This window comes from Macrotis lagotis, chromosome 3, assembly GCF_037893015.1.
Source record: "Macrotis lagotis isolate mMagLag1 chromosome 3, bilby.v1.9.chrom.fasta, whole genome shotgun sequence".
Taxonomy (NCBI): domain Eukaryota; kingdom Metazoa; phylum Chordata; class Mammalia; order Peramelemorphia; family Peramelidae; genus Macrotis; species Macrotis lagotis.
Window position 1 is genome coordinate 287,035,574 of NC_133660.1, and position 19,869 is coordinate 287,055,442.

At 48.1% G+C, this 19,869-nt stretch overlaps 1 protein-coding gene across 2 annotated transcripts; it reads right to left on the reverse strand.

Annotated features, from left to right (window-relative positions):
- Positions 1 to 4,998: 4,998 nt before the first annotated feature.
- SAXO4 (stabilizer of axonemal microtubules 4) lies at positions 4,999 to 16,781 on the reverse strand. Of its 2 annotated transcripts, none has more exons than XM_074231333.1 (14): positions 16,643 to 16,781; positions 15,567 to 15,706; positions 13,854 to 13,971; positions 12,678 to 12,831; positions 11,586 to 11,714; positions 9,533 to 9,596; positions 8,883 to 8,983; positions 7,903 to 7,962; positions 7,562 to 7,633; positions 6,872 to 6,988; positions 6,688 to 6,776; positions 5,671 to 5,841; positions 5,241 to 5,323; positions 4,999 to 5,107 (listed from the first exon to the last, which is right to left on the reverse strand). In XM_074231333.1, the coding sequence occupies exons 2-13, from the start codon at positions 15,673 to 15,675 to the stop codon at positions 5,245 to 5,247; spliced, it is 1,263 nt and encodes a 420-aa protein (XP_074087434.1). In that variant the 5' UTR covers positions 15,676 to 15,706; positions 16,643 to 16,781; the 3' UTR covers positions 4,999 to 5,107; positions 5,241 to 5,244. The 2 variants fall into 2 exon arrangements, with proteins under 2 accessions (XP_074087434.1, XP_074087435.1); XM_074231334.1 differs by lacking the exon at positions 16,643 to 16,781 and adding an exon at positions 16,178 to 16,618.
- Positions 16,782 to 19,869: the final 3,088 nt, after the last annotated feature.

Below are 19,869 nucleotides of genomic sequence, written 5' to 3' on the forward strand. Positions count from 1 at the left end.
GAGGCACCTGTACTCTAGCTGGGTTGAGAGAGATCATTTATGACAACTAATAGCTGAAAAGCCTAGGGAGCCCTCTGTTAGGAACCCAACCAAAGCTCACTGCATGATGACTCAGTGTCCTCACACAGTGTGTGATTGTCCTCTGTTGTTGGTCATTTTGCAGTCATATCTGACTCTTCATGATCCTATTTGGGGTTTTCTTGGCAGAGAGACTGGAATTTCCTTCTCCAGTTTATTTGACAGATGAGGAAACTGAGGCAAACCAATGATTTACCCAGGGTCACATAACTAGTAAATGTCCGGGGCCAGATTTGAATTCAAGTCTCCTAGACTCCAGGCCTGATGCTCTCTCCACTGTGCTGACTGGCTGCTCTGATGGTCTTCTAGGAATGAAAAATCTCTGGAAACTAGGCTACCACAGTCTTCATAGTTTCTTCACAGTTACTGGCTAGGTGGCCCTGGCCAAATCACTTCAGTTCTGGATGCCAAGACAATACTTTTAAATAGCCAAGGGAAGTGCTGATGAGCACATTGGTCCCTAGACCAGTGAAATCACAATTCCCATCTCCCCTCCCCAAATAATAATAGCACATGAGTATAAAATTCTTTAAGGTTCAAAAAGATATCAATAAAAATTTGTCAGAAAAATGTGTTTGATGGTTTGATCTTATCTTTACTAAAACCTCCTTCTCCTGTCCTTCCAAGGCCCTAGTGGGATGCACTATCACGAGGAGGGGCTGGGTCTCCAGTCCTCCCTCCTTCCCTGCTGAGACCCACTGGCTCCCCTGTTTAGGACAGAGACTCCTTACTGCTCCCTGGGCTTCTGGCAGACATTCCACCTTCCAATTGGCATCTCCCCTGCTCTCCTGTCACCGGAGTCACAAGGCTTACTTCCCTAGGGAGGAGATCAGGTATCCTCTACTCAGGTGAGCTGGAAACCTGAGCCCTGGGTCAGAGGCGGGGCTATGAGCCAGCTGAGCCAGCTCTGGCTCCCCAAAGGGAATGGGCCCCAGAGCTTCTGGTCAAGGTCATTCCCCAGATACAGTATGGTGCAGGGACCTGGGATCAGATTCTGGTTCAGTTTATAATGACCTTAGACAAGTAATTTTGCCCATGCATGAGTTTGTTTCTACAAAATAAAGGTATCTGGACAACTTGAGGGGTGTTTAAAGAGGTCTGCACAAACTTCAGGGCTAAAGAAATGGGAGACGTTACACCCCAGGATCCTACAAACATTAAAGAAAAGTGTGCTGAATTGAACTGAATTTGAATCAGACAATTGTGGAAAGAGGTGACTGGGCAGAGACAGTGGAAAGAGAGAGGAGGAGGCAGGGGTGGAGGTGGGAGGGGGTAGGGACAGGAAGAACAGCTCCAAGCATCCACAGTTGCCCTCCTTTGGTGGTGCTCAGTCAGATGGGGCTAATTGACCTCTTACCAAAGACTCAAAAAATCATGAACTCCACATTATTTCCATTTTGTTTGAAAAACCCTATTTATTAATTTTAACAAAATAATCATCGGAAATGTGCTGGGGCTTCAGTGTCTCTTTTTTCTTTCTGAGTGACCTATTCAATGATGCTAAAAGGGAAGAGACTGGGGACCTGGATGGGTCATATAACCAAGGCTAAGACACTGCCTAAGGAAGAGAAGGAAGGCTCTGCCCCTAGAAGCACTGGCGCCTTGTACAGTGGTGAGATTTCAATCCGTTGACCTGGATTTCATGGCCCGTGTTTCTACTTATCTGCATAGCCATGCACATTGGATCCCCCAGTAGACTAAATGTTTGAGAGCAAGCAGAGTTTCATCTTTGTCCTTGTATCCTTGGTGCCTAACGATGGCTGGTGCTCCACAGATGCTTGACATCCAAGTGGAGCTGGGAGCCATGCCCATCCTGTGTCACCATTGTCCACACATTCCATGGACACAGAAGGTACCTACCCAACAAGCTGGAGGTCTTGTTTCTCCTGCCACATCAAGGGGACCAGGAGAACATTCCTGGTCAAGCCCTTCTTTCATCATATTTCTCGGTCATACCTTTTACTCCCCTTCTTTGAACATCCTCCTTGGGTTAGAGATTGTAGATTCCTACATCCACCATGTTCCTTCAAGATCTGTAGATTGATAATTACCTATCACTATATACGTTTTGCATCTGAGGGCAGCGGCTGTTTCCTTCTTATCAGTGGGTCTTCATCCCCTTACATACAGAAGAGCCTCCACACATTTTTTGCTGAATCTAATTCAATGAATTATTCTTATGCCTGTCACCATGCCAAGGGGTAGGGGCTACAATACAAAGAACAATCCCTACCCTGGGGGAGGGACATCACATGTTCACAAATGAGTGTCTACACCACTCTTTGAGTCTACCACTGAGGGAACTTGAGACAGACTCCCAGAGAGACAGCTCTTGCACTGGGGATTCTGAGCAGGAAGTGAGGAATGGGCAAAGATACTGGGGTGGCTGATAGAAGGCTCCCACTTCATGCCAGTTCCCTGAAGAGGAACAAAATCCTTGCTCCATCCTGGGAGAAAACACTCCACATCAGAGGGAGTTCGGGGGCAGAACTGGCCTGGCTGAGGACCAGTCTCTCCAACAGGCCCCATTTCTCTAGGACCAGCCTGGGCAAAGACTTCTACCAAGCCCCCACCTTGACCTTCATGGAAATTCTTTGTGGCTATTCTCTGTTCTCTCTCTCTCTCTCTCTAATTATCAAATCAGTCAAGTGTTACTTACTGGGAAGGGTACAAGAGTCTACTTGTCTGTGGCCCCACTTGGGCCCTGGTACAGCCTATACAATACATTTTTGTTGAAGCTGATTTGTGGAAACAATAAGACTAGGCTAGTTGGTGTTAAAGGCTTTCCAGAATTTCCCTTTGTCTTTGCCCCATTTTGTCCAGTCATTCTTGGTCCAATGGGGTTCTTTCTCATTTCCTGCAGTCTGGCTGACCTCTTTCTAGTGATGTAAGCTCATGCTTTCCTTTGGGTGCTGGGGAGTGCTGGGACAAGGGGCCAGAAACCTAGAAGGGCAGTGAGATGGCACCACCATCTGGCTTCTGGAGATCAGAACTCCTTGACAAGTGTAGGCATTCCCCAGTTCATTCCCTCTGACACTTCCTGCTTTCTTCCTCCCTCCAATCCAACACCTTCTGATGTTCCAGGTGGGATGGCAGCCTGGGCAGTGGGGGGGGGCTTGTAGCCTGGGGGTATAATGAACATTTAGCCCTTCCCTGGAATCACTATCCTCAGTTCTCTCCACTGTAAGCTCCTGACCACCTGTCCAAGGATGCTCAAGGGGAAGACACCACCTAAGGAGGAGATGGCTGGCTCAGGCCCTTGAAGCACTGGCACCCTGTATGGTGGTGAGATTCCCATGCTCTGGCTGTCTGCAAGAATAAGAGAGCTAGGGGCAGCCAGGTAGTGCAGTGTAAAGAGCACTGACCCTGGAGTCAGGAGTCCCTGAGTTCAAATCCAGCCTCAGACAATTCCCTAGCTATGTGGCCCTGGGCAAGCCCCTTAACCCCAGTGCCTTGCAAAAAAATCATCTAGTCTGAGCTAGCACAAGGATCAAAACTGGAGATCATCAAGTCCAATCTGCCCACTTCACAGAGGAGAAAACTGGGGCCTAGGAGAAGTGGAAGGGGCTTGCTCCTCAGTTCACATAAGGATCAGTATATAAATGCTACTGAGATCATGGCATAACAGCCTTAGAGCTGAAAGAGGATGAATGTTCCAACCCCCACCTCCTCTTATAGATGAGACAATGAAGGTCCAGAGTCACTTTCCTAAGAATTCATGGGGAGCAAAGCAGGAGAACCAGAACTGAAGGCCTTGGGCTCCAGATCCAGCAGCAAGCAGAGTTGGGACAAGGAGTGAGCAACACAGGCAACTCACACTTCTAGCTGGGAGACCTTGGGCTGGTCACAACCTCTGGCTACTTTGGTTTCCTCATCTATAAAGTGAGGATAATGACACCACTTACTTCCCAGTGTTGTTGTGAGATGCTGTTGTTTGCTGAGGAGTCGGGGGAGGAGGAGGAGAAAAAGGAGAGGGAGAAGAGGAAGAGGAGGAGGAGGAGGAGGAGCAGCAGCAGCCCTAGTACTCTACTATCCACAGTCTGTAGGTATTTGTTTTACACCGTGGCAAGTCCCTTGTGTTCCAGTGTAGGCCAAAACCCTTTGGTGGTTTTGCAGTTTCCACAAACCAGGATGCCAGCTGTGACTGACTGTCATTGACTTGCCATCTTGACTTGGCTAAGGCACTGTCTCCTCTTGGGTCGGGAGTGGCACACTGGACTAGATGCCATCTCCCAGTACTAATCCTCTAGGCTCCCTATGTTCAAGGTCACATAGCTTGAACGTTTTTCAGTTCTGTGACCCTGGGGATGTCTTTCTGTCTGTGCCTCCCTCCACCACTCCCAGGTCTCCATTTCTGTGCCTGTCTCTGTTTCTCTCTCACTCTAGCACTCTCTCCCACCCTCTCTTCTTCTCCCTCCATCTCTCCCTTCATTTCTATCTCTTTTATCCCTCCCTCCCATCTCTCTCATTCCTATCTCTCCTATCCCTCTTCTTTGTCTTTCCCTCCCTCTCCTCTTTTCATCTCTCCCTATCCCTTTCATTTTCTTTTCTATCCCTTCCTTGTCTCTCTCCCTTTCCCTCCCATCTCCCCTTTCATTTCTCTCATCTCTCCCTCCCTCTCCCTCTTTTCATCTTTCCCTCTCCCTTTCATTTCTTTCTCTTCTATCCCTTCCCCCACCTCCCTCCCTTGTCTCTCTCTTCCTCCCTCCCTCCCATCTCTTTCATTTCTATCTCTTCTATCCCTCTTCTTTCTTTCTCTCCCTCCCTCTCCTTTCCATCTCTTTCCCCATCCCTCCTTTTATTTCTTTCTCTTCTATCCCTTCCTCCCTGCCTCCCTCCCTTGTCTTGTCTCTCCCCGCAACCCTTCCTCTCTCTCTAAGGCTCTCTGTCTCTGTCTTTGCCACTCATTCAACACTCCTCTCAGTGGAACATCATCTCTTTATTTCCTTAGAAAAGTAGCAGGTAAGGGCCCCTGTAGAAGACTGAGGAGGGAGCCATTTGCCCATCTTCTGTCTGAGCTGGGTATGACCTGTGGGAACAGAGAGAGGATGGCTAGGAACAGAATACACCTCCTGAACCCCCCTTTCTCCTGAGGCTTCCTCTTTCTAGCCCCTCTTCAAAAGACACCTGACCCTAGCTCCCCTTTGCCCAGGCTCCCTTACCATCTCAGGAGGACACATTCAGGGAAGAAAAGCTTTGGCTGGGAGGGGTGTCTCTGTAGAAAGGATCCATAGCTGTCAGAGTTCTGCATGGAAAGAGAAATCCCAGGAAGCCAAGGTGGGGAGGAGCCCAGACTAGAGCTGGAAGAGACCTCAGAGACTGGAGAGTCCAACCCCCTCATTTTACAGTTAAAGAAACTGAGGTCCAGAGAGAGAGAATGTGACACCCCATAGGAAATGAATGACATATTTGGGATTCAAAGGTAGGCCTTCTCACTCCAAATGGGCCAGAGGGAGAGGTGAGCAGACATAGGAAGACAGCCCTTCACAGGAGGAAACTTGGGAGCAAGGTCAGAAGTCAGAAGACAGATAGGGTTGAGACAAATATAGAAAATAGACAAGTTGAGGCCTGGACCAGCCTGGAGGCACCAACCTGCCCACATGGGGGTGAGATCTTCGAATGGTTTCTGTGGGGTTATGGTAAGTCTCCATGTTATGCTGGGTGATGGGGTTATTAGCCCCATAGCCTCCGGGCTGCTGGGGCTGGATTCCTCCTCGAGTCCAACCCTCCCGGTCCAGACCCTTCGGAATATTCTCAAAGTATCTGCAGGAACAGACCAATAAAGAGGAAGTTCATCTTTGGCCTGCAACATAGTGGGGTACAGGAGTGGCGGATGGGAGGAGGGAGAAGAGGAGCCTCTTGAGGGGCAAGTCAGAATGTCTCACAGCCCTCTGGAGAAGGTGGGGTGATCTTGGAGCAGGGAGCAAAGGGATGGGGAGGGGGCTGGAGCAGGCAGTGTCTCAGAGGCTATTATTTCTTCCCAGCACTTTACCACTTGGGGAGATCCTGACTCCTGGGTTAGAGCTTAGGGCCCAGGCTTCCTGAGGCCAGGCAAATGGAAAGGACCCAACCAAAAGGTAATAGTGAAGACCTCCTAGATCAAGCTTCTGATTCTGTCTGGGACAATTCCAGCTGGGAAGTGTTGAGAATCTCTAGAATCCCCTTTGTTTGATGGGAGTGAAAAATGAGATGAGCAGACTTGAGTCACACAGCACTTTAGAAGGCCAATCAGAACTAGAACTCAGATCTCAATATCAGTTCAGAGGTCTTTCTCCATAATGGAACCAGAGGGGCCTTTATCATTCTCCCACTGGCAATGGAGACACAGGAATTGCCAGGGATGGGGAGTATAGGAGGAAGAGAGGGTGCTATCTCTGGCTTCTCAAGCTTAGGGAAGGAAAGAGACATCCATTCAGTCTCTGGTCCAGAGATGCTACTTGAGACAATGAGCCCAAGCTCTCCACCCAATAGATGAAGTCCATACCTGCTCCAAACTCTGCCCTTGGAGAAACAAAGCATTAAGGAGGACTGGCATTTATCTTGGCTCTAGAGGGGCAGGGGCAGACTCTCAGGGACATTCTCCACTTACCTGAAGGGGAACTAGCTCACCTTTGGTTGTAGGTTGTCAGAAACCTCTGATCAGGATCAGGAAGTGGTCGGGTATAGCCAGGATTGTTGGTGGTGAAACCGGAGGGCTCCTGTGGGGTGGGGGGGGGGTGCTAATAGTGATCAAGGAGCATGGGGAAGGGGGCCAATTAGACAGAGAAGGGTCTAGAAACAGAGGAGCACTCACCTTGGCCCCCAGAGTCTCCCGTCCCAGCATGGCATTGTTGGTCTGGGGTGCCCACTGCATGGCCTGGTACTGGCGGTGACTCAGGGCACTAGGCTCAGAGATATTTGGAGGCTGGATCTGCAGGTCAGGGAAAGAGGATGAGAGTGTAAGGGAGGTGACCAGGTGTGAGCCAGATATGGGGAGAGGCTCTTCTGGAGGACAGGGAGGGAAGGGAAGACAGACAGAGATGGGTGGATGAATGGATGAAATGGATGGGATGCACGGGATGGAAGGGATGGATTGGAAGTGATGGAGGGAGGGAGGAAGGGATGGATGGAGATAGAAAAACACAGAGAGAGAGAGAGAGAGAGAGAGAGAGAGAGAGAGAGAGAGAGAGTAGCTATGTATTGCCACCATTTTAGGGAAGAGAAAATTGAGATTTAGGTTCTTGCCCAGAACCATAGAGCTAGTGAATGTTTGAGGTCAGATTGGAGCTCAGGTCTACGGCAGACTCCAAGCTCATGGATCTGTCCATGGTACCACCTAGCTGACCTGGAAGTCGGAAGAAGGGGCAAGGGAAAGGCAGGAAGATAGGCAGGGACGGGAGATGGTAAGCTGTGTTGATAAGACTCAAGAAAGGCAGACAGGGAGAGATCAGTGAAAGACAAGCCTCAGACCAGGTCCCAGGGGCTGCTTAATGGGGGGGTGGACCTTCTCTTTCTGTCGGCTGAAACCAGACTCTCTCTCAGAACCTTTGGCCAGCACGGGTAAATATTCATCCCCCTAGAGAAAGAGGAAAGACCAGAAACATGGAGAACTACAGCACCCCTTGCCCTCCCTCTGCAAACATTATAAGGACATCCCCATAGGGTCATCTCAGAACTTCATGTCATCCTCCCTCCCCAACTCCTCCATGCTTTGCCCTTACAAAGGGATAAATTCCCAAGTCGCTTCCCGTGGTCTCCTTCCCTCCCTCATCCTCTCATCCAGCCACCCTCCTTCTCCCACCCCCACTTTCCCTCTCCTTCCTCCCCTTTCCCATCCCTTCTTACTTGTAGGCTGGCCAGGGGGCCATAATCTGACCTGGTGGTGCTTCTACTGGGAGGAGGCATCTGAAAGAGAAACCCAGAGAGAAGCAGCTGGGACATCAACTCATCACTCTCTAGCCTAGACTGTAAGCTCATTGAGGGCAGGGCCTGGGACTCCTTCTCCCCCACCCCCTAGATTCTTCCTGGAAGAATCTAGCACTGTGCCTTGTCCATTCTGGTCCAAAGCAATTATCACTTCTTTTTTGATCAGGGTCAGGGGCCCAAATAGTCCCACAGGTCATCCTGTCCTCAAGGAGTTTGCACATTAATAGCGAGGTGGGGAGGACATGGACACAAATAACCCACCAAAGTAATAAAGAAATGTAAGTGCAAGGCTGGAAAGTAATCCTGGAGGAGAGGTCTATGGAAGGGGCATCCCAGGGCTAGGCCTTGGAGGCAGGCAGAACCGGGGTGGCAGTAAAGGCAGAGAGGGGTCAGAAGTGAAATTCTGGGGCCTAGACTGTTTTTGCCTAGCTATTTGATCATGAGCAGGTTTTGTCTGTTGCTGGTTCTCCTGTGGCCATTTGGGGAGGGCCCTGGGGTTTTTTTTTTGATAGTTTTGCTTTAGTCAAGAAGTGGGGCTCTCAGCTGATGGTCTCAGACTCAATCCATGTCGATTGGAAGGAATGTTAGACACCATCCAGCCCCACATCCCAAGGATATGAAAGAGTCCCACAGAGGGGAAGGATTGAATCCCTTCCCCTCTCCACTGCTGCAATGAGACTTGAACAATTGAATTAGGTGTTGGATTAGATGAGGAGGGGAGGTTTAGGGCAGAGAAGGGTAAAGGCTTATCCTCTTTGGGGAAGGACAGATACCTGGTCTGGAGGGAAGAGTGAGAGAGAGGGGAAGGAGTAACCCATGCCAGGGAAGGTGCCTCTGAGAGTGGGGGCACTAATGGGGGCTGGAGAAGGGACTGGGTGAAGTGGTCTGTAATAACTCACAGGATCTCCAGGAAGGGGTTGATAGGCTAGGGGATTCTTGATGGACTCTTCTGTAAAGCCAGTCTCCTCTTTGGCACCAATTGTCTTCTTCTGGAGTATATCTGGAAAGGACTCACATGGCATGGGTTTGCCCAACACCCCAGGGGCACTGGGAGGGCACCAGTGGGAGGTCAGCAGTCAATGGCCAAGAATAACTCTATCTCTGGGTGTCTCCCTACCCCCACTAAGGCAAATCCCATGCTCTAAAGGATGGGGAAAGGGGGTCTATATGTCATCTATGCCAGTCTTTCTTTGGGGAAGCAGCATTGCTCCAAAGTTTTCCTTTTCCCTCTTCTCCTGACTCAGGAGCCTCTACTCTCTTAGCTGAGTGAGGGTTCAAATCCCTCTATTGGTATTCTTGGGAAGAGGGGTCCAAGCAGCACCAGGATTCATGGCTGAGCCTTTGTGTGAGGATTCCCTTTTATAACACCCCAAGCCATTGGGAGCCCAGAGTTCACCTGTACACCCCCACGGCAGGCACCCACTGCTTGGGCTAATTTCTAGGATGGATGGATGGATGGGATGGATAGTGGGGAGGGCGGCAAGGAGCCCTGAGCTGGGGCTGTTGAGTTCTGGGGATAGGGGGAGGCTGGATCTCCAGGGAGGTGTACCTGGCTGGTCTGAGTTTTCATGGCGATATCTGGAAGCATATTCAGAGCTCATAAATCTGGGACCCTGAAGCACCAAAGGAGGAAAAAGAAGGAGGGGGAGGTCCTGATTCCAGATGGCTGGGTGGGGAGTCCTGATCTAGGGAACCTCAAACCAGCCCCATTCCCCCAGATGCTACAGTTCCCCAAAACTGCACCACTATGGGTCCATTTCTTTGTTGGGGGGGGGTAAATTTTCTATGGAGACAGTGGTAATCCTGGAAGGGGTCCCTATTAAGTGTCTATCAATCACTAGTCTTCCTGGTCTTTCTTTCCCACTGGGATAGCTGGCTGGGAAGAATGGGAGAACAGTCTAATCTATCCTTTCCCAACATAGAGGTAGGAGTTTCCAGGGCCTAGTTACTCTGTCCCCAGCATCCCAGGATCCTAGAATCTTCCATTTGTATTTTTCTAATCAAGAATGAGTTGGAACTTTTTTCCTATGATTACATATAACTTTAATCTCTGTTTGAAAATTGTCTGCTTGGCTTTATGATCCCATGGGGGAAAATGATTTAAATGCACCTTGATACTACCTCACATCTACTACGTCGGCTAACAGAACAAAATAAGAAAATGACAAATATTGGAGTGGGATACGAGGGAAGCAAATTAGATATTAATTGGAGTTGTGAACTAATTCACCCATTATATAAGGTAATTTGAAACTATATCCAAAGGGCTATAAAACCATGCCTACCCTTTGATCCAGCAATACCAACTAGTTAGATGTATATCTCAAAAGACATAAAAACATTAAATTAAATAAAGGAAAAGGACTTGACAGTTCTTTTCCCATGACTAGAATTGGAAATAGATACCCATCTATTGGGGAATGTCTGAATAAATTGTGAGATTTGATTATGATGGGAATACTATTGTGCTATAAGAAGTGATGAACAGGATTCTCTCAGTAAAACCTGGAAAGACTCACATGAGCTGATATTGCAAAGTGAAATGTTCAATGTACAAAGTACAGGAATATTGAAAGATGGTCAACTGTGAATGACTTAGCTATTCTCAGCAATATAATGATCTATGACAACTCTCAAGGACTTATGATGAAGAATGCTATCCATCCCCAGAGAAAGAACTAGTTCTGTCTGAAATATACTTTTTAAAACTTTATTTTTCTTGAGTTTTCTTTGGGGGGGGATGAATTCTGTTTTCTTTCATAGAATATTTATTATAGAAATGTTTTGCATGACTGAGTACTCATGGATAATCTGTCAAATTGCTTGACTTCTTGGTAAGGGGATTGGGGAAGGAGGGGTGGTAAGAATTTGGTATTCAAAATTTGTTTTTGCATGGGGAAAAATAAAGTACTAAATGAATAAATAAAAAAAGAAAATTGTCTGCTCATATCTTTTGACCATTTATCAATTGGTAATGACTTGTAACCTTATCAATTTGATTTAGTTGAAGCGTCCTTTGGTAGCTGGTCTAGTCCATAGATCTGACTATAAAGATGGCCAGAATGTTCCTGATCACTGAATCTAAATAACCTCCTTCTTTTACAGAGGCCAGAGGGAGTTAAAGGGCCACTCAAACCCAGATCCTCTGAAATCCAGTCTAAATCTTTGAGAAACACCCTAAGAGATCTTTTAAGTCCTAGAAAAGCTAGCTGCCTTTTCCTCTTCGTTATTAATAAAAATGGTGAGCATTTATATCATGGCTTCCATATATGATCTCATTTAATCCTCACAACCACATTGGGAGGTATTATTATTACAGATAAAGAAACTGAGGCTTTGAAGAAGGGAAGGGACTTGATCCAGACTAGATGGCTCAGAATTTTCTGACAGGGTTTGAATTTGCAGCTCTTGTATTCATGACACTACCTCATGGTCTGTATTCCTTATGAGGGTCACCCTTTTTCCTTTTCTATGAGGACCCAGGAGAAGTTGACCACACCTCAAGGTGTGACCCTCTGACACCCACCAGTCCAAAGGGTCTTCTCCTGGTCCCACTCATCTCCTACAAGACAACAGCCAGCAGCCCCCAGCACCAAACTCACATATCGATAATTCTCCAAGTCAGGAGCTCCCTTGCCCATAGACTGGTGAAGAATTGGCACAGTCTTGGGTTCAAGTCCTGTGATGGCCTGTGCACCATGATCCTGGGTGTTGAAATGAACTCTCTTGACCTGGGAGGCAGCAAACCCAGCAGTTATCCCCAGAGAGGAGCAAAACTTACAGCTAGCCTGGGATCTCCCATCTGGCGAACCCCACTTTCCCAATCTATAGACTGTGGGAACATGACTAAAATGGAAATGTTGGACATGATTGTAGCCTGCATCAGATTACTCACTGTCATGGGGATGGGGAGATGGAAAAGGAAGGAGGGAAAACATGGAACTCACAACCTGACAAGAAATGAATGGTGAAAACTCTCTTTACATATAATTGGAAAAAATAAAATAAAAAATAAAATTGAGAATTGGCCTAGAGCCCACAGGTCCCTTCCAGTTCTGATCCCAGAACTCTTCAGGCTTCTAGATTCCTTGTGGAGGAGAGAAGCTGAGGAAAGAGGACAGTTTGGGGAGGGGGCTTGGATCCTCTGATTAGCCAAACAAGTCATCTTGATCCCCTAGAATGTCCCTTGGGATCTCTAGCCTTCAAGACTGGCCAGTGTACACAGATCTCTGTCTAGGCTTGAACTTTATCCCCAAGCAACACTCCATGTTCCCCATACCTCATACCCATCAGCCCCATCTTTTTTTTTTCTCTTGTGCCCTCTAGAATTCTTCCTATGTTGTTAACAAATTTCTGTGTATCTATTTTTACTTGCTTATAGTTTCCTCCTAATAGAATGTTATCTCCTTAAGAGTAGGGTCTGTTCTCTCTTGATGTCTCCAGTAGTAGGGGCTCAATAAATCCTTGGTAATGCAATAATCATTATTGAATTGCTTGTCTTCTCCATGGGGGTGGAGGTTGGGAAGGAAGGAAGAGATCTTGGAACTCAAAGTTTTAGAAACACATGTTAAAAATCACATGAAACAGCAAAAATAAAATACTAAGAAAAATTTAAAATAAATGAAATAAAATGCTAAATAACTTAAAACTTTGATTAAAAATGTAAAAATTGTGAGGGACCTCAGAGCACTCACCTCTTTGGAAGAGGGACAAGAGTAGGTATTATCACGACCAAAGGTAGAGCCAGGTTGGTACACATTCCTGGGCAGCGGACACCTGCCATCAGGCAACTCCATTGAGCGATAGCCCTCAGTAAAGACTGACTGAGCATTATCCTTAATTTGGTCTCTGAGGTGGGGTAGAAAAAGGATTGGAGAGCTGGTTAGAGATTATGAATGAGAAACAAGGGATGGAGAACCCCAGGGGTTGAAAAGAATGAGTTGGTTCACATGAATGTCGGGGACATCCCAGCATTGGTCCCCTGGGGCAATGGGCAACATGGGCATTCTGGACTCTTGGATTGCCCTCTACAGCCCTGGCCTAAGCCCTCCATAATAGACCCCCCCCTTCCCCCACTTCCTCTATAAATGACCTACAATAAGTTGACCTTGGGGGAAGGTGAGATGTCCAGTCTGTCTCAAAGGTGTGGGCCTTACCCTGGAAGTGGGGTAACTGCTCAGTTTGAGTAGATATGGCAAAAAGAAGGCAAGGAGGATGCTCCCTTCAGGCCAGAAGAGATAACATCTCTACTCTTGAACCCATTCCCCAGTCTGATGCCTCTCTGGATCCCAAGAGGCAAGTCTCTACTCCAACTATAGAAGACACTAGAATGTCTATTGATGGGCTGAGGACCACAGGGCCTGAGTATCATCATGGCCGAAATAGTCACAAAATGCTTTCAAGTCTGTGCTCTATCCATTCTGTCCTGGAAGCTAAATGAGCCCCCTGGGTGCTATTCTCCCCATATCCCAGCGGAGGAACTGGAAATTTACAGAGGAAGGGGATTGTCCATAGTCATCTAATTAATGAGAGCATCAGAGGTAGATCCTAACTCATCAATCAATCAACATCTATTCAGTACCTACTATATGTGCCACACTCTTATGTTATGCACTGAATATATAAAAAGAGGCAAAAGATATTCCCTGCCCTCAAGGAGTTTCCAATCTAATGAGCCCAGTTTTAGAGGACTTTGAGTCAAAAGATTTTGAGGGGTTATTGAGTCTAAGCTCTTAATTTACAAACAGGGAAATCTATGCTCAGAATTCCTAATGTCACATAAGCTAACAAGTCAGAGCATCAGCATCTGAACTCTGGTCCCTAAAGCAGAGAGGAAAGAAGAAAGAGGGGGAGCTGAAGGGCCTACCTACCCTATAACAGGATTATCCAGGGTGTCCAAGCTGGGCTGGTAATAGACCATGGGTCGGTAATTCGACTGGTATCCAGTACCCCTGTGCTGACTGACCTGAGGCTTGAAACCCTCCCGGCCTGCCAGAGAGAAAGGATCATTATTGTTTGGAGGCACCAGGATGGAGGAAGAAGAAGCCCACGACCCAGAGATTAAGTGGCTCTCTGGTCTGGGTCAGGGTCTGGGTGTCACTGAGATAGAGGGTGTGATAAGATCACTGGACAGGATTAGGGAGCCAATGGAGACTAGGGCAAAGCCTTTTCTTGGGGCAGGAGAGGCTATTCATGCTGCCCAACTTCAAATGCATTCTGTCAACCCAAGGTTAATCGAATAGGACCAAGTCAAGATTAGCATCTCAGTCCACCTCATGAGAAAGAGGGGGCTCAAGATCGTATGTTGACTGGGGCCTCCCTTGCCTTAGGCTCTCCTCGACTGACCAGAATCCATCCTTAGGGGGAACCGTAGCATGTATAGTTTTATTTTCTCAGGTCACACAGACAGTGACCCAGAGCACGGCAATGAAGACAACAAGTCTATGGTTTCTTGTACTCCACATGTATGAGACTCTAGGGGGTCATCATAGTGCAGAGTGCCAGGCCTGGAGTCGGGAAATTCAAATCTGGCCTCAGACACTTATTAGCTGGCCCTTGGCAAGTCACTTAGGATTGTCTGCCTCAGTTTCCTCATCTACAAAATGAGATGGAGAAGAAAATGGCAAACCCCTCCAGGATCTCTGCCAATAAAATCCCAATGTGGTCAGAAGAATTGAAATGATACTTGTATGAGTGACTTTGCCCACTCAATTGGAACATCATTCAATAAACCCTAGAAGGTCCCCCCTTTATTTGCAGAGAAAGGACTGGATATGGAATGCTGCAGATGATTCTGTATTGATCAATTTGATGATTAGTTTTGCTGAATTGATTTTTCCCCCCTCCTTTTTCTTCTTTGTTATAAGGGATAGTTCTCGGGGAGTGGGAAGGGTTATAAGGGAAGATATAAATGGTATAAAAACAAAAGCTATCAACAAACTATTTAAAAAATAAACTTTGCATTTATTTTGGTGTGAATGTGATCTTGTTTCTTGAAGTTCTGAATGTGACCATCATGGGCAAGGTCCATGAAGGTTCAGCCCCTCCAAGCTCCTGTGAGCAGTCATGGTGACATGGCAGCCATGGATGGAAGTGATGAGGGTCAGAGGGTCCAAGTGAGCCACTCCATCAGTATGATGAGGTGAGAGGCTTTGGAACCCATGTGCGGGGCTCACAAAGACAGGACTGTTTTAGCCCTTCCCGCTCTCAAATATGCCCATATTAGTGTTGGGTAGGGGTTAAGAGCCCAGAGAGACCCAGTGACCTACCCCCAGTTACTCCCAGTTACTCCACAGTAACTGACAAGAGCCAGGACTGGGACCTGTGCTCTGATGCCATATCCCTTACTACTTTGCCACACATCGCTGCTCCACGTCTCAGAGGGTTAGGGTTTGGGTGATGCTGGTGCCTCTCTACAACCAAGGTTCTGATGATGGGGGCAGTGAGGCAATAGGACAGGATGGGGGTGGCAATGGCCAACTTTCCAACCCCCTCATCAAGAAGTCTGTTTCCAGACCTGAGTCCCGGGAGGGGGGAAGGGAGGGGATGGTGGCTTCAGAGAGTTTAGAGAGAGGGTCTCTTACTGTAGGATGTGCAATAGCTGGTGGCATAGAATTTCAGGGGATCTGCACAGCCCCCTGAACTCATCTTCACATATGGGGAAACAACACCCAGGGGCAGTTTGCCCATCATGGTGGCAGCAGGAACTAGGCACGAGGACCACCTAGGAAAGGCAAGGAGAGACATATAACAGATATTCACAGTCAACGCTGACTTTGTATGATTAAGGCATAGGGACAGAGAGACAGAAAGGCAGAGAGACAATGTCAGAACGACAGAGGCAGAATCCAAGTCAGAAAGAAAAAGAGAGCGATAGAGACTAGACAGAGACAGAGAGAAACAGCGACACAGAGAAGAGATAGATAGAGACAGAGACAGAGTCAGAGAGACAAAGACAGCATCAGAGAGAAAGAGAGACAGAGATGACACAGAGATAGACAGAGACACAGAGAAGAGACAGAAAGATTGAGGTAGAGACGGAGTCAGAGATAGAAACAGAGAGCACGTGTGACTAGTGGTGACTTTGAGAGTGCCTAGTCCTTTTCTAGAGAACCTGGTGAAGTAGCCCCCTCATGACTGCCCATTTAGGAAACCCAGGTGGTCTTCTCTCTACCTGACAAGGGAGGGAACTCACCCTCAGAGAGGAAAGATAAACTTGCCCGTAGTCAAGAGAACTGGTAAGGGGGTATTTGGACCCAGGTCTCCAAGGTGGCGGTCATGACTCCAGTCTCCCAGGGTTCTACAATTCCTGTTATTCTCTTTCTTCCACACTCTGTTTTGGGTACATGTCTCTTCATGCCCTGCTTGCTGGGTTGGACCTTCCTTGAGGGGCGGACCTGGCTCTTCTCCATCTTTGCAGCCATCCCAGGACAGCCCAGCCCAGAGCCCCAGATCGTTCGAGGATTTTGAATCCAATGAGCAGGTGAATGAAAGGGGGAGCGGCCTGTCTTCCCGGGACTCATGGACTAGAATGCCCTTTTCTGGTCTCTCTGATCAGTCCCCTAGTCCTCCTTTTCCTTCTCCCATCTTCCCTCGGGCATCTGCTTCTCATCCATAGCGATGCTCCCTGGGAGGTGGTGCCCAGCCCCCATCGTCTTACCTGTGCCCTCGTGGCCCTGACAGGGAAAAGGACTCCCCAGAGGAGCAGGATCCTCAGGGGAAGGAACTGACTTGAGCAGAAGCTGCAACCAACTGGCTGGCCTTCCTCAGGGGAGGTGCCAGGCTGCCTTAGAACAGCAACAATGCATTGCTTGGCAACAGAATCTTAGCAACCAGCTTCCAAACACCTCTGGAATCAGTCTCCCCTAGGGTCCAGTGTACAGACAGAGAATGGAGAGATGGAGACGGGCAGGAGGTGGGCTGCCCAGAGGGGCCAGGGAGCCTCCTATCTGCCTAGGTGTTTGTCAGATCAATACAAGGGCTTCTTCCTAATAAGAATTATAATAATAATAATTATTATTATAATTAATAATAACAGTAATAATACATTAAGTTTTTAGAGAGGAATAAAAGACTCCTGAAGGAGATTCTCTTTGAGGTGGGCTTAAATGAGGGAGGGGTAGCAATTCTACAAAGAAAGAGAGAGGGGATCTTAGGCAGCAAAAACACAAAGGTTGGGAAAATGCAAAGCAGCTATTCCACTTTGACACTGAAAAAGTGCAAAGAGAACTAATATGAGTGAAAGTTAAAATAGTCCGGTAAGATCAGATTAGCCAAGCAAAGAAGCCCAGGAACCAGTAGGAGCCCATGAGCCTTTGCGGCCCCTGCCCCTCCTCAGCCTTCCCAAAAGGGTGCTTGTAATTTATGTTGTACAGACTCACACAAGTTTGTAGAAAATAAATTTCCTTTGAGCAGAGACGGGAAGTTCCCTCGTTTCTGGTAAGTTGAGCTGCCTGACCCATAATAGGCTCTTAATAAGTGAATGGTGATTGGTTAATGGACTGGAAAGCAGTCTGGACTTACAGGCTCCAAGCCCCAGCTCTCTGTTTGCCTTGGGCAAGTCCCTTCTCCTCTCTGGGCCTCAGTTTACTCATCTGTAAAATGAGGACAATTGGACTAGATGATCTGAGGGTCTCTCCCTGCCCCTTAGCCCCTTTACCCAAGCTCAGTCCTCATTTCAGATCTCAGATTCAGAGTGAAGCCCACCTCCCCACCCTCAGCTGCTCCCCCCAGGAGGTAGATGGGGTCAGGACTCTGGGCTGGGGGACAAAGAGCCTCTCCCTCCTCTGGTTAAGTGTCATCTCTTTGAGAGAGAGGAAGAGCTTCTCCTCGAAGCTGGGGATCTCTTGGACCAAAGAGGACACTTGAGAAACTCTCCTGGGATCTTGTGGGGCCCTCCCGTTGGGCTCCCTCACTGGGGACACCGCGTTCCCAGTCCCTCTGTGCTTTTTGGCTGTGTGGTGACACCTCGTGGCCAGCCGTCAGTACTTCACCAAGCTCTGGGGTGCAAAGGCAGACAGGTAGCTCCTCTCCATTTTTCCAAGCCCATCCAGACCCTTCCAAGGCTGCCTTAATTTTCCTTGCTGGAAAAGGGCTGAAGGAAAGGAAGAAGACCCTGCCTGGGGAGGCCTGGGGCCAAGCCCTGCTTTGAGGCTTCTCACCTGGGGCTGGTCGCCTCTCCCCTCTGGACTCCAATGACAAGGTTGACCTGGACGTTCCCAAAAGTCTTTTCTGGCTTTTAACCATTCAGGATTGGAAATCCTGCCCCTCTTGGCCCCCACCTCATTGTCAGGCCTAAAACGGTCAACTTTGTCATGTTTGTACCTGGTTCTGAGCTGGCACAGGGCCACTTCCCTGCCTTCGTTGCCTGGAGGAGACATAAGCACACCTGGGATCCTAGGACTGAATATTGAGGACTGGAAGGGACCTGAAGGGTCAGCTGGTCTCCTTGAACCTAGATTTTCTGGCCTCCAAGCCTAGCAGTCTTGCCCTCTAGGCCCAGTGATCCACCTATCTACATGGGTAGATAAAAGTCATTTACAGGAGGCATGGGCACCTGCATGAAAATAAGCAGAAAGTGGCCAGCCTTTAGAGTGGGGAGGGACTAGGGAAGACCTGGAGTCCAGGCCCCTCCTTTTGCAGTTGTGGAAACCAAGCCCAGAGGTAAGGAAATGACTTATCCAAGATCACTCAGCCAATAAGGAGCAGTGCTGACTGCACAGCTCAGATCAGAGGACCTGGTTCTTCTACAGGAGCAGACAGAGTCGAATGGAAGCTTCAGGGCTCCAAGATCAGCCACTGTCTGAAGCTGCCTTTGGTTGGCCAGTCAACAAACATTTGGTGGACGCGTCCTCTGTTACACTTGCAGACAGGAAGCTCTAAAGGCTCCCTGAGACTGCTCCTCTGGGCAATGGCCCAGAGCCGGCACGAATGAGTGACACCCTCCACAAAGAGTCAGGACACAAAAGGACCTTGGCGGGCCAGAGAACCAAGCCGAATCTAATGAGGGGAAACTCATTCTGAGGCAAGGTAAAGTCTTACCCTTGGAATTCAAAATATCAACTTCACAAGCATAAGGTGAGGGGGATAGAGTGAGACAACAGTTTGAAAAAGATCCAGGGGTTTCAGTGGACTGCGAGCTCATTAGGATGGGGCAGTCAGTCAAGAAGCATTACTTCCGCACCTTGAGTCAGCTGTGGGCCTCTGGGGCCATAGAATATAAAATGCTGGGCCTGGAGTCAAGAACACTCATCTTTGTGAGTTCAAATCCAGCCTCATAGTCTTCCTATGGGACCCTAGGCAAGTCACTTTACTCTGTTTGCCTCAGTTTCCTCATTTATAAAATGAGCTGTCGAAGGGCAAGGCAAACCACTCCCATGGGGTCATAGAGAATCAGCTACACCCAGAAAAAGGATTTAACAATAACCACAAAGTAGAATAGACTGCCTTTGGAGACAGAGGATTTCCCCCTTCTTGGACAGCTTCAAGCAAAGGTTGGACAACCATTCCCTGAGCATGAAGTAGCAGAAATTGCTCTCTGGGTATGGGTTGGACTAGAGACGCTCCTAATCTGTGATGGTCAGTCTAAATTGGTTGTTTCAACTCACATCAATAATTGAACAGTGAGGGGCGGCTAGATGGCACAGTGGATAAAGCACCGGCCCTGGAGTCAGGAGTCCCTGAGTTCAAATCCAGCCTCAGACACTTAATGATTACCTAGCTGTGTGGCCTTGGGCAAACCACTTAACCCCATTGCCTTGCAAAAAAAACAAACCTAAAAAAAAGTTGAACAGTGAAAAAAAGAGATAGATAGATGAGAGAGAGAGAGAGAGAGAGAGAGAGAGAGAGAGAGAGAGAGAGAGAGGAGAGAGAGATGATAAATGAAAA